The 13820-nt window shown below is 35.6% G+C and overlaps 1 protein-coding gene across 2 annotated transcripts in view; it reads left to right on the top strand.

The window, feature by feature from the left end:
* Positions 1-10640, top strand: part of LOC107738342 (pre-mRNA-splicing factor ATP-dependent RNA helicase PRP16-like) — a 28682-nt gene extending 18042 nt beyond the window's left edge. Inside the window, exons 21-27 of one of the 2 annotated variants that reach the window (XM_016550086.1) lie at positions 2074-2228; positions 2350-2505; positions 4066-4200; positions 4298-4423; positions 5595-5690; positions 6158-6279; positions 9093-10640. In XM_016550086.1, coding sequence (XP_016405572.1) covers positions 2074-2228; positions 2350-2505; positions 4066-4200; positions 4298-4423; positions 5595-5690; positions 6158-6279; positions 9093-9174 — 872 coding nt within the window. In that variant the 3' untranslated portion in view covers positions 9175-10640. The remainder of the gene's footprint in view (positions 1-2073; positions 2229-2349; positions 2506-4065; positions 4201-4297; positions 4424-5594; positions 5691-6157; positions 6280-9092) is intronic. The other variant, XM_016550085.1, reaches the window with a different exon arrangement.
* Positions 10641-13820: the final 3180 nt, after the last annotated feature.

Below are 13820 nucleotides of genomic sequence, written 5' to 3'. Positions count from 1 at the left end.
GTGTTACCTTGGTTACCTTGGCTTTATTTGAAAAAACATGATTCCCAATGCACACACACTTCCTAGAATACTGTTGGTTACAAAGTATGTTTATTTTACACGTTTATTTTTTAATCCATTTTCAAATTTCTTAAATATGAATTAAAATAAATAAAATGATATCGGCTTTATATCGGCCATCGGCCACCCTGCTTTCCAAGATATCGGCACCGGTATCGGCTGTCAAAAAACCCATATCGGTCGACCACTAGTTCTGAGAGTTGAACTGTACTGTTAGATATTGGGCTCAAGAAATTATTTTGGGCATTGTTTAAAGTGAAATAGAATCAAGTCAGCAAGAAAATCAAAATGGTTCATTCTTAGTTTTTATGGAATATTGGAGTATCTACAAATCTTTAATTAAAAGCATAACAAGTTTCAGCTTTTCCCGTCCATCAACCAGTCACATGAGTGTCTATTTTGCATTGACCACTTTCTATGATCCAATCAATTCCCAATGGACAAAATCATGTCCAGCCCTACATGTTTTCTTTTCTCATTCGGTGAGTCTTCCTTTCATTTATACAGCACAGTTTTAATTTACATTTCATGCTGACTAATGTTTTTTTTTTTTTTTAGTAATTGTTGCACATGCTTCTCATATAATTTTTGAATTATTGGGTAATTGCATTTTATTGTATTATTTCAGTGTGCATTGTCAGCAACAAAGTCTAATACTGTACTCTGAAAACTTAACATTGTGTGTTAGCTAAAAATGTAAACCATAAATAAACATGTTCATTGTTTGAAATAGATTAAATTTAAATAAATTAACATTAACTGAAACCAAATCAAATCTAAAAACATGGAACTTATTTGATTTCAGCTAGTTCTCATTTCAGCATTTCTTATTTTCTTTAGCTTAAGTTAAAGTGCTAAAATAACTAAAACTAAATAAACAAAAAAAAATACAGACATTTTAAAAACAAAAATAATATGACAACAAAATTACTAAACCTTCAATTAAAATTAAATGTAAAAATGTAAAATAAAAAAATTATATAATCTAAAAAAATGTGGTTACACTTTACTTGAAGGGGTGTGCATAAGACTGACATGACTCCTTCATAATCATGACATGACACCTACATAATCATGACATGACACATGTCATGAATATGAAGGTTTTTTATGCATGTTTATGACAACTGTCATTAAGTGTCATTCGCTCAGTTATGTAATTTTTAATGCAAAGATGACATTGTTTGAGATGTCTTTGTTATGGGCTATGGTTAGGGGTAAGGGTAGGGGTAGGGTTAGGTCAAATAATGTCATATTTGCATTAAAAATTACATAGCTGAGCGAATGACACTTAATGACAGTTGTCATAAACATGCATAAAACCTCCTTCATATTCATGACATGTGTCATGTCATGATTATGAAGGTGTCATGTCAGTCTTATGCACACCCCTTCAAGTAAAGTGTTACCAAAAATATAATAGTATATCAGTGATAGTAAAATAACACTGGTTCTGATATATTCACTAGATTGTTTGGATATATCAGTGTTTAAAGATAACTGATGGTAGTGACATAATTTTTATTTGAGGGATAAAACTAAGAGTTCTTTGAGTTACACTCAAGTGTATCTTGGGTAGAATGAAGCTTGTTAAGTGCTGCAGTGAAGTATTAAGGTCTTACTCAAAGTTCAGCTTTAGCAACTGAAGTAAAACTGTCTGTGTGACCAGAGAGGGATCTCAATCTCATTTCCTGCAGATCTCTCGGGGTTTGTGGGGATTTGACTATGTGGTGCACTTTTCCCTCTTGCTCTTGTCTCGTGCTAACAGCAGATTATTTCTGATTAAAGCTTACCTGCCCAAATAAATATCTGCTCTGCTTTTCACGGCGCTCTCTCACTAATCTTCTTAGTCTGTCATGTAATCTTTGAAATCTGAGCTTCTGAAAAAGTTTGATCAGAATCTCAAAGTGGAATCATTTTCCCACCATCAGCACTTTTGAAAGAGATGCTTTCTAATCCCTTTTGACTTTTTCCCCTGTATTTGAGGATGGTTTCTTCTCGTCTCTGTCTCAGGCGCTCTGACGCCCACCGGGCGGCTCATGGTGGAGTTTCCTCTGGATCCGGCTCTGTCTAAAATGCTGATCGTGTCATGTGACATGGGCTGCAGTGCAGACATTCTCATCATCGTCTCCATGTTGTCTGTGCCGTCCATCTTCTACAGACCAAAGGTACCGAGTGTACATTGTGTTCTAGTGTTCTTCGCACACTCAGAAGCATTAACAGACTCTTTACTAGAACATATCGACCTGTAAATGTGACAATTGTTCAAAACTGCCGTTACTCATCTAGGGTCGAGAGGAGGAGAGTGACCAGGTGAGAGAGAAGTTCTCGGTGCCTGAGAGTGATCACCTGACCTACCTCAACGTCTACCTGCAGTGGAAGAACAACAATTACTCCAGCATCTGGTGTAACGATCACTTCATCCACACCAAAGCCATGCGAAAGGTACCTTAACTTGAGGTGTCACTCTTAATCAATCAAATTCATTTATTATGGGGGCAATATCACTCTTTTTTTTTTTTTTTTTTTCCTGAAGTCCACATAATTCTATGTAAATATCCTCTTCAGATGGGGAAGTGAGTGCATTTACATTTAGTCATTTAGCAGACGCTTTAATCCAAACCGACTTACAAATGAGGACAATGGAAGCAATCAAAATCAACAAAAGAGCAATGATATACAAGTGCTATAACAAGTCTCAGTTAGCTAGAGTAGCAATATAAGTTGCGTCTGTCCCATCCTAAAATAGCAACCTTAAAGGAAAATCAACAATCTTTGTATGTGGGTGTGAAAGTTTCCTTACCACAGTCTTTTTTGTGTAGTTATGTAATATTGATTAAAAAAAGTTTTTGGCTTTTTGCTTCATAGACGGACTAGTTTTATTAAAAGCCCATCTTGCCAGTGGAGAATTATTCCTAATTCAGCTGCTCTTTTCTAATGTTGGGATCCTTCTGACCAGTGTTTTATATTATTATTATTTATATGCTATTAAAGTTTGTATGAATATTTTGAATGATCTTTTATTTTTATTTTTTAATTTTCACGTTCATTTTAGTTTCATTTTTATTCATTTTATTATGTGCTTATGCATTTTTATTAGCTTTATTTTTTTATTTTTTTATTTTTTAATAAAAGTACTATTTAGGTTTAATTAATTAATTTATTTATTTACTTACTTGCTTACTCAACTTACTTCAGTTAGTTGCCAAAGCAACATTTCCCATTTTTATTGACTTTTTTCATCTTAATATTTATATTGTATTTTATTTCAGCTTTATTTCAATTAATCAATTCAATCTGCTGGTCTTGAAAAGGCTTTAAAAAAGTCTTAATTCACCCTTCCACAAATTAAGGCCTTTAAAAGGTCAGGGCATTGAATGTTGCATGCATAGCTAAAAATGAGTTTCTTCCGTATTTTTGTTTTGTTTTCCTATACAAATTTCTTTAAATCAAGATACATTTACTTGAGGTGCAAGGTGAGGAGATGTCTTGTTTTCTGGGAAGTGAACAAAATTGAGTTTAAAACAAGAACAAATATCTGTAAATAAAATTGTTTTTTATAAGCCCATTGGCATATCTTTGCTCTTTTTACTTCATTTTGATCAATTTCAAAGACTTTTTTTTGTCATTTTGCTTCTAAAGTAAATTAATCTTCATTTAAGCATCTTCATTTTTTACTTTTATTTTTATCATAAGGTACAAAAAAAGGTATTTCCATATTCTAGTGTTTGGGAGCAAAGGTATTCAAGCTTTAAGCAATTTTTTGTGAACTAAAGTTTTTGATTGGTTGTATTTTAAATACAAGATATTGTGTTTCTTAAATTTTCTTTAATTGGTCTTAAAAATATCTTAAATTAAGCTTCATAAAACCTGCAGAAACCCTGTAATAGTTTAGCTATACACTTTCTCTGAAAGTTGAGGTGTGTAATTTTAGTGCAAAAATAATTGTGCTTCCTATTTGTTTGATTTAGTTTATCCTGAATAACAGTGTGTGGTGTGTCACAGGTGCGTGAGGTGCGCGCTCAGCTCAAAGACATCATGGTGCAGCAGAAAATGAACCTGGTCTCCTGCGGCTCAGACTGGGATGTGATCAGGAAGTGCATCTGTGCTGCATACTTTCACCAGGCTGCTAAATTAAAGGTACACAACTACTTGGCATATTTGGCAATGTAATTATGGATTCCGTTTCATCAAGCAGCATGTGAAACATCTTCATAATGTGTATTTGTTTGTTTAGGGAATAGGGGAGTATGTGAATGTGAGAACCGGGATGCCCTGCCATCTGCACCCCACCAGTGCTTTGTTCGGGATGGGCTACACCCCCGACTACATCATCTACCATGAGCTGGTCATGACCACAAAGGTACGTCAGTTAGTATGAATCACGGTTTGCTATAACGGTTAGTTAGTGCACATGCCCTGACACTTCTGACGCTGCGCTCTGGTGATTATATGGGGGGTGCAAGTTTGAATCTAGCTTGCAACATTTCTTTATCCACTTTTTTTTTTTTTTTTGTCATTTTGATTTTATGATTTTGTTGTTTCTCCAATGTTGTATTTATAAAAGTTATGGAAATGACACTTTTAAATAAAATTATTATTATTTATTGTTAAAGTACTAGTACTACATTATTTAATAGAAATACTGTTTTCTATTTTAATATATAAAAAAAAAACTATAATATGCTGATTTGGTGCTTATTTCTTATTATCAATGTTGACGTTTTTGCTGCTTAACTTTGGGGTCAATATGATTTAGTTTTTTAAAGAAATTACTGCTTTTATTTAGCAAGGATGCAATAAATTGACAATAAAGACAGTAAAAAAGTGCAAGTAAAGACATTTATAATGTTACAGAATTGTCTATTTCAAATAAATGCTGTTTTTCTGATCTTTCTATTAATCAATGCTGTTGTTTTGAACATTCTGTTCATCAAAGAATCTCGAAAAATTTAATGTATCACGATTTCCACAAGAATATTAAGCAGCAGAAATTTGCTTTCAACATTGATAATAAATGTTTCTTGAGCAACAAATCATCACATTAAAATGATTTCTGAAGGATAATGTGACACTGAAGTGAGTTGAAAATTAAGCTTTGCCAAAACAGGAATAAATTACATTTTAAAATATATGAAAATATTTATTTTAAATTGTATTAATATTTCACAAAATTACTCTTAATGTATATGTATGTAAGCATTTTGTGGCCATATGATGTCCATATTTATGAGTTTGCTCTAAAATGGTTTGAAACTTTTTGTAAAACACAGTGAAAACCTTATTTGTATGCTCAAATATATGAATTAATGAACGTTAAGCCACGCTAAAGGTTTTTTAGTGACGTAAGCAAATTGAATTGAAGTGTTGAATCAGTGCTATCATCTTTTTTGCTTCTGAATAAAAAGCACAGTAAATCTTCATGAAATTCACAATGTTGACATTTTATACTACCAACAACATGTTGTTCAATATCCTATCCCCAAAGCTAGTGAAGAGTGATTTGTTGACACGTATGTGTGTTTGTGTTTCAGGAGTACATGCAGTGTGTGACGGCTGTGGACGGCGAGTGGCTGGCTGAGCTGGGGCCCATGTTCTACAGTATCAAACATGCAGGAAAGAGCAGACAGGTGAGCAACATCCTTCCTGAATATCACACCCAACACATACAGTGTGCATTTGTGACCCTGGACCACAAAACCAGTCATAAGGGTCAATTTTTTTGAAACTGAGATTTATATATCATATGAAAGCTGAATAAATAAGCTTTCCATTGATGTATGGTTTGTTAGGATAAATGGGAATAGATATAACTATTTGAAAATCTAGAATCTGAGGATGCAAACAAATCAAAATATTGAGAAAATCACGTTAGCAATGCATATTACTAATCAAAAATTAAGTTTGGATATATTTATGGTAGGAAATGTACAAAATATCTTCATGGAACATGATCTTTACTTAATATCCTAATGATTTTTGGCATTAAAGAAAAATCTATAATTTTGACCCATACAATGTATTGTTGGCTATTGCTACAAATATACCCCAGCTCCAGGGTCACATTTGTCTCACTCACTTTTTGTCACTCTTTCAGGAGAACCGAAGGAGAGCAAAGGAGGAGATCACCAACATGGAGGAGGAGATGTCTCTTGCACAAGAACAGATCTGTGCACGGAAAGAAGAGCAGGAGAGGAAGAGCAATCTGGGCAGTGTCAGGTATTTCAACCCTCACTGCTGTCACTCAGAGTTTAGAGTCACTTTCTGCTCTTTAGAGCGACTGCTCGCACTCTCACGAAATCAGAATCGTCCTATTTAGACGGAATGGCTGCCGTGCTGAAATACTAATGTCGCAATTTTTAGGAAGGCTATTATCCCCTTCACAGTTCACACCCATCTCTTTCTTCACCTAACATCTCCCTGTCTTCCCCATGATGAGCTTTTCTCACCTCCCGTCTCCACAGGAGAGAAAAAGAAATAATATTGACTCCTGGCTGACCCCCATTACTGTAGCAATTTAAATTGTGCCGCCACGGACGGGGAGAAGAGGGACAGACGCTAATTTTCGGACTAATCCGGGAAATTAATTTTACACACACCTGTCAGCTCCACAAAAGCGAGAAATGTGTCCTGTAAAATAACACTTCATTAATTAATCAGGACTTTTATCTCTGAATCAAAGCCTTCGGCTGACTGTCGGCGTGATGGACGTCCTGACACTAATCACATTAAAAGTGGAGATTAGACTTTTGATTTGCATGATGGGGAGATGGATAATTAAGGTGCCGGCCTCCCTCTTGGGCTCTGGTGCCTTCATGGGGTTTTAAATAAGCTGATAGGAAGACGCTGGCTGATCTAAGACGAGATCACAGCTCATCTCACCTGACCTGAATCCTGTGGGACCCACAGGTCACTTAGAGGACATTTTACATTTCTTCTTCTTCTTTACATTTCTTTCAGAAGGAAGAAATGTCCTTCTGCTTTGTTTATTCCACTACTATGCGTTTGGCGTTTTTATACATTTTATATATGTAGGACAAGACATTTGTTGAGGTTTAAAGGAATAATTCGGCCAAAAATTCAAATGTACTCATCCTCAGACCATCCAAGATGCGTTTGTTTCAGAACAGATTCTGCGAAATTTAGCATTACAAGTGAATGGGTGCCGTGTTTGTAATAAATCCTTCAAGACGTTTTAGCTTCAAACTGCTGCATCCAGCTAAAATGCGAGTCCTCTATCCGTCATATTGCTTTCTCCAGTGAAAAAGTATATCTCATCAAGTCAAGTTGAGCTTTATTGTCATTATGCTACATGTGTGGACATATAGTGGAACGAAATGTTGTGTCTTCGCAGGACCACTGTGCTACATACTAATTAAACAAATATAAACATAGAACAATAGAAGTATAAGAAAAACAATTATACACAGTTAACCATCTGACTATACTTATACTATAAATAGTTGACTATGCATACACATAATCTGAGTGAGACTGTACAAGAACTTTACATAAATACTGTACATGAAATTGTGCAAAAGAGAGATTTTAGGGGAAGCAGCGCAGAGTGCAAGATGATTTGTAGTGCAATGCACAAGTAAACGTATATTATCTTACTGAGTCTTTGTAGCAGGGAGTGTTTTTAAAAGTGTCACATGTAGAGTGAATCAGGAGAGAAATATGCACAGATCAAGCATCTTTTACAAGTGGAAACATTCTAAAAGTGTTCTAAACAAAAATGTCTTTGGTGTGAGAGGGAGCATTATTATGGACTGTGTACTCTTATTTTGGCCTTAATGATGGATTTGTTTATTACAAACATGCAGTTTTTTGCTTCACAAGACGTTAACTGATGGACTGGAGTGGTGTGGATTACTTGTGGATTATTGTGTTGTTTTTATCAGCTGTTTGGACTCTCATTCTGACGGCACCCATTCACCGCAGAGGATCCATTGGTGGCGAGCAAGTGACGTAATGTTAAATTTCTCCCAATCTGTGAAGATGAAGAAACATCTACGTTTAATGGCCTACGTGTGTAAAATGTTCTGAAAATTGTGTGAACTATTCCTTTAATACTGCAACCACATAGCAACATGCTGAAAACACTCCAAATAAGGTCTAAATGGAGAAGCGAGCTTCTGCAACCACTCAGAACTGAGAGGGAGCATTATTATGGACTGTGTACTCTTATTTTGGCCTTAAAAATGATGGATTTGTTTATTACAAACATGCAGTTTTTTGCTTCACAAGACGTTAACTGATGGACTGGAGTGGTGTGGATTACTTGTGGATTATTGTGATGTTTTTATCAGCTGTTTGGACTCTCATTCTGACGGCACCCATTCACCGCAGAGGATCCATTGGTGGCGAGCAAGTGACGTAATGCTAAATTTCTCCCAATCTGTGAAGATGAAGAAACATCTACGTTTAATGGCCTACGTGTGTAAAATGTTCTGAAAATTTTGTGTGAACTATTCCTTTAATACTGCAACCACATAGCAACATGCTGAAAACACTCCAAATAAGGTCTAAATGGAGAAGCGAGCTTCTGCAACCACTCAGAACGCCATAGCACCGTGTCAGAGAGTTCTGCAGCCCACATTTTCTTCATAAAATGTAAAAGTTAATTGGAATATTCGTTAGGAAAAAAAGTATAAAATTGGCTAAAAGTTCGGATGGCAGGCAGCAGAAAGTGAAGTGACGGAGGTGTGAGCCGAGTCTGTGGCGGGTCATGGCCTGATGGATGTACTTGCTGGCGGTGTGAGGAGGGGAGCGCTGTGCACCGCTGTAATTAAAGATGATAGATCGCCCTGTCAGCTGCATCAGACCCTCGTCCCGCAGGTCCCCACAGAGACAAACTGTCCTCTTCTCTCGGCCCGAAGCTCCTTGTCACCGCTCTGTCTGTTCTTCTCATTTAACCTTAGAGCAAATCTCACAACTTCTGATGCGTGGCACATCACAGTCACACACACAACCTTTCTGTTTAAATTAACATCCTGAAACAAACACGTCTTTTCATCATTTCCAAACAGGTCAATAAAGATCCTCACCCCAGGAAGGAGAGAGGAAACGCCCATGACACCCAAACGAACACCGGCCCGATTTGGCTTATAGTGCTACAATTTCAGCCAGATAATATTGCAAATATGATTTTATTTGCCACAGTTGCTTCAGTCAGTGCAATGTTATTAAATTTTGAGCCATCACAGTGCTCGTCACATGCAGCTTCCAGGTTTGTCCAGAAGTAGGAGCAATTGTATAAGGAGAACATTTCTAGTCACCATCTCGTCCCCTCAGACAAAGTGTTATTTGTGACTCTTTTGGACTGTCTGGATTGAGACAAAAAAAATGATGCTAGTACTGCATTCAATCATTTTTTTAGCCAAATTCAAAAACAAACACATTTGTCCTTATATGTGAACGCACTTGAACTAAAGAAAAAAAAATCGGCTTTATTTGACATTATAAATATACTTAGCCCAACGACAGGCTTTTTTTTTTTAATGCTTGAATGTGTGTGTAAACCAGAACAGCAGAATTTATTCATGTCCTGCTGTAATATTCACTTTACCATTGAATTATAATTCACGTTCTCTCATATTTCGGTTTGTGAAGCGCAGCTGTTGTATCATTCTTTCAGAGAACACAGAGCATCCATGAATATTAACTTCCTGTACTTTGATAGGTTAATCCCCTGTGGATGAAGCTTGTCTTTGTTATTCTGACAAAAAACATTGCTAGAATATTTCATCATTCTGCTGGAATCAACACTGACCAGGCGGCGGTCAAACCCTGTGTCGTCTTTGATGCAATTGGGCTGCAAGGCATTGAACAGATGTGCTGTGTACCGACAGAGATGACAGGCGTTCACACAATCCATGATCAACCACTTGCCACCGACGCTCATTTCACTTTCTTTCTGATTTTCAGGGCTCTGTTTGTGTTTTTGGAAACTTTGAAATAAGAGGTCTGCTGAACTTTATTATTCCTAATTACTGATGTGTGCAGTATGTCTGTATATTGTGCTTCTTTCTTTTGTTGTATGATTTAGAAGTCAAAACATGTTTAGACATGACAAATTGTTTTCAGAAAGGCTGGAAAATGGGAATAACTATATTTTTGAAAGTGTGTATTGTTCATTCTGTGTCTCCTTTGTATTTCAATTTTACTGTTTTATATTAGATATTAAAGAAATGAATATAGAAATGCTTTAATTGTTGGTAGTGATTGGATCACTGCATTTAGTGTGTTAAAAAACATTTAATACATTAGTATAATTAGGGGCTGTATTCACAAAATTAATTTTTGCTATCCATTGTGCGGTTTTTCCATTGTAAACATGTACTAAATGGACATCTTTGACCATTGCCCTTGAGTCTTTGCAGTGTCTCATTTTGTTCCCCAAAAAGTGTTCAAGGCACTTCAAGTAAAAAAAAAATTAATAAAAAAAGTGTCCTTCCTTAGGGCTTCAATTTGTCTCATGATCCCACATTCCTGGAAATACCATGGAGTTTAAAAAGTGTGATCTCCAGGTCTGTAAAAATCTTCGAAATTAATAAAATATTATAAGGTGATGGAAATTTCTAGAGTCAAATTTTTCTAGTTGTGTTCAATTATGAAATATTTCTTCAGTTAGCCATGACTCTTTGTGATTGCAGTCTCGGTAACGTTTACAATACTATAATAGTTAACATAACGGCAAACAAATTTGATACTACGTTAAAATTAAAAGTTGTATCTGTTAATAGTAATTGACAGTAAACAGTTGTTTATTAACTAATGCTAATAACTGTTCAAAAAAACTAACAAATGTGTTGCTCGTTGTTAGTTTCTCTGCAGTGAATGGGTGCCATCATAATGAGAGTCCAGACAGCTGATAAAAACACAATAATCCACACCACTCCAGTCCATAAACTAACATCACAAGATGTAAGAAACAAATTAATCAAGGTGTTTTTAAAATGTCAATTCTGGCCAAAACACGTGGCCATATTCCATAATAGTGCTTCCTGCAGTGAAAAATCCATCCCTCGTCCTCTCAAATCCACCAACATATTTGTTTAAAACTCTTTTGTACTATTTTTACTAATAAACAGTGCTTGATCTGTGCATAATTCTCTCTTGATTCAGATGAGATTACTTTTTCTCTTGAAAAAGCAATATTATTGATAGCGAACTCATATTTTAGCCAGAAGCAACAGTTTGACGTTAAAAGTGTCTCAAAGGATTGTTTATTACAAACACTCTACTTTTCACTTCACGAGACATTACCTGAGGGACTGGAGTGGTGTGGATTATTGTGGTTTTTATCAGCTGTTTGGATTCTCATTCTGACGGCACCCATTCACTGCAGAGGATCCAATGGTGACCAAGTGATGTAATGCTACATTTCTCCAAATCTGTTCTGACCATGAAACAAAACTCATCTCCGTGGCCTTTGGGTGAGTGCATTTTAATTTTGGGTAAATTATTCTAGTGTTGCCACAGTCTATATGATGATTTAGTCATAAAAAACTGGTAGTCATGGAACACAAAATCTTTCTAATTTATTGTTCACAAAGTATGAGAAAAGTCACATATCATACTGAAAATGTAAGCGTTACTAATTTCAGTGGTAGAAATAGGAAAGGGAATAAAAAAGGTATTTGCAATGAAAGTATGACAACCAGTGACTCCCAACCCAGTATGGCACATTTTGGATGGCTCCCTGATTTAAAACACATGATCCATATCATCAGCTTCACAGTAACTCTAAGACAGGGGTGTCAATCCTTCAGCTGGAGGGCCACATTTCTGCAGACTTGAGCTTCAACCCTAATTAAACACACAAGAGATTTCAGCTGAAGGTCGTCAGGATTACTTCAATCACAGGCAGGAGTGTTGGAGTTAAACTCTGCAGATGTGGCCCTACTGGAGCAGCTTTTGACACTCCTGCTGAAGGGCCTTAACCAGGTGTCACATAATCCAAAAATGAGCAACGCTGGGAAACTTCAGGACCAACACAGAACTACTGAGTTATGACTACACATAGCTTTACTATTAAACTGACCAATGTCAAGTCAGATGTATTTGTATAGCTCTTTACAATACATATTGTTACAAAGCAACTGTACAGAAAATTATGCTAATGTTTAAAATATCTTCACGTTTTATATTCACAATTATGAGATTAGAGCTTTGTATGTGGATAAAGTTACTTATCCAACTTTATATAAAGAGCTTGGCGATAATATAGTTACATTTTGCAAAATAAAATATTAGGCAGTTTGTACTATATATCGCTTTACATGGGTATAAAAAGACTGGAACCTAAAAACTGATATATCAGTAAAATATATTTTTTATAAATTTATAAATAAATATTTATTCCTGGATCTCAGGAGCAATATTAAAGTTGATATTTTATGACGATAAAACAATCAGGCAGCCGAGATTTGCTATATAGTATATATTGCTTTACGTGAGTATTCGCAGGTAGTATATGTACTCTATATCCAATTTTTTATATTTGGGCAATAATATAGTTGACCTTTTTTGACGATAACAATCAAGTATTTGAGATTTGCTTATAGTCTACTGCTTGACGCGTCTGTACCATGTGATTCAGGTGTCCTGACATTCTGGATATGCCCATAGTAGGCTAATTGTATTTGATATTAATTATTAGTTCACATGTTAAATTTTCACTAATGAAATCACATATATTCTCTTTAAAAGAATGCAAATTCTTGACCACTCTGAAAACTGTTATAGGCCCTGATGAACACCTCCAGAGTTCAATTTAGGGCGCAAGTTCAGTGATAAACAATAACCATCCAAATATAATTATAAGCTTTGTTCATTGTCCAGATTCTTACCTGCAGATGCTGCAATCGAGTAAGAACAGCTCATAACTCTCCCAGTGTAGTCAAGCTGCCTTCACATTTACTTTGGCCAGTGAAACCTCATAAACATGGTTTCATTAGATTTGCTGCTATCCTTTGATCAAAAATTCATTTCAGGTGTCATAACGAGTTATTTTACCATTAATTGGTGTTTTTTTCTTTCCAATTACAGCTGATATTCCAGAGGTCAGTAAAAAAACCTAGTGAGCTCAAAGAGAAGCCGAAAGATCAACTCTGTATCACTATTAGTGTGAGCTCACCAGACAGACATCCCAGAATTCAATTATTCACCACAGCCAGGGGACATTTAATCAGACGTCCATCAGGCAGAGGTGAGGTAATACACTCTGATTATAATTATGATTGATGACCCTGCGTGATAAAATGTCCTTCGCTGAGTGTTTGTTTTCTTCGTTTTGCAAGGCATTTTCATGAACATCACAAGGGGGGTGTAATAGGTTACATATTACATGATGTTAACTGATTATCTGCGGTCTGATGATAAAGTTTGTTTTATGGCAAGACACTAATGGCAAAACCATTTTCAGACCCTGGTCAATTTTGAGGTTTTGAGCTATTTGGCTTCTATAACTTGACTTCTTTCAAACTAGTGCAAAGAAAACATCTTAAATACACATTTAAGAGTTTAGTACACTTTATATATTTGCGTCTGTACATTTTAATTACAATGCATATCGTTACAGGCAGTTTTCTCAAAACTAGTCTTTTTCTCCTGCATTGTGCTTTAAATCGATGGAAGCTTGTTTCCGCCATAAGATCTTTTTTGTTTGTTTGTTTGTTTTTTAATTACAACTTTTTATCTCACAATTCAGACTTCTTTCTTGCAATTCTGAGAAAAAAATATAAACTTAGAAT

This window comes from Sinocyclocheilus rhinocerous, unplaced genomic scaffold (assembly GCF_001515625.1).
Source record: "Sinocyclocheilus rhinocerous isolate Xijiao unplaced genomic scaffold, SAMN03320098_v1.1 scaffold1065, whole genome shotgun sequence".
Taxonomy (NCBI): Eukaryota; Metazoa; Chordata; class Actinopteri; order Cypriniformes; family Cyprinidae; genus Sinocyclocheilus; species Sinocyclocheilus rhinocerous.
The sequence above is the reverse complement of the archived record's forward strand: the minus strand, read 5'-3'. Positions and strand labels throughout refer to the sequence as shown.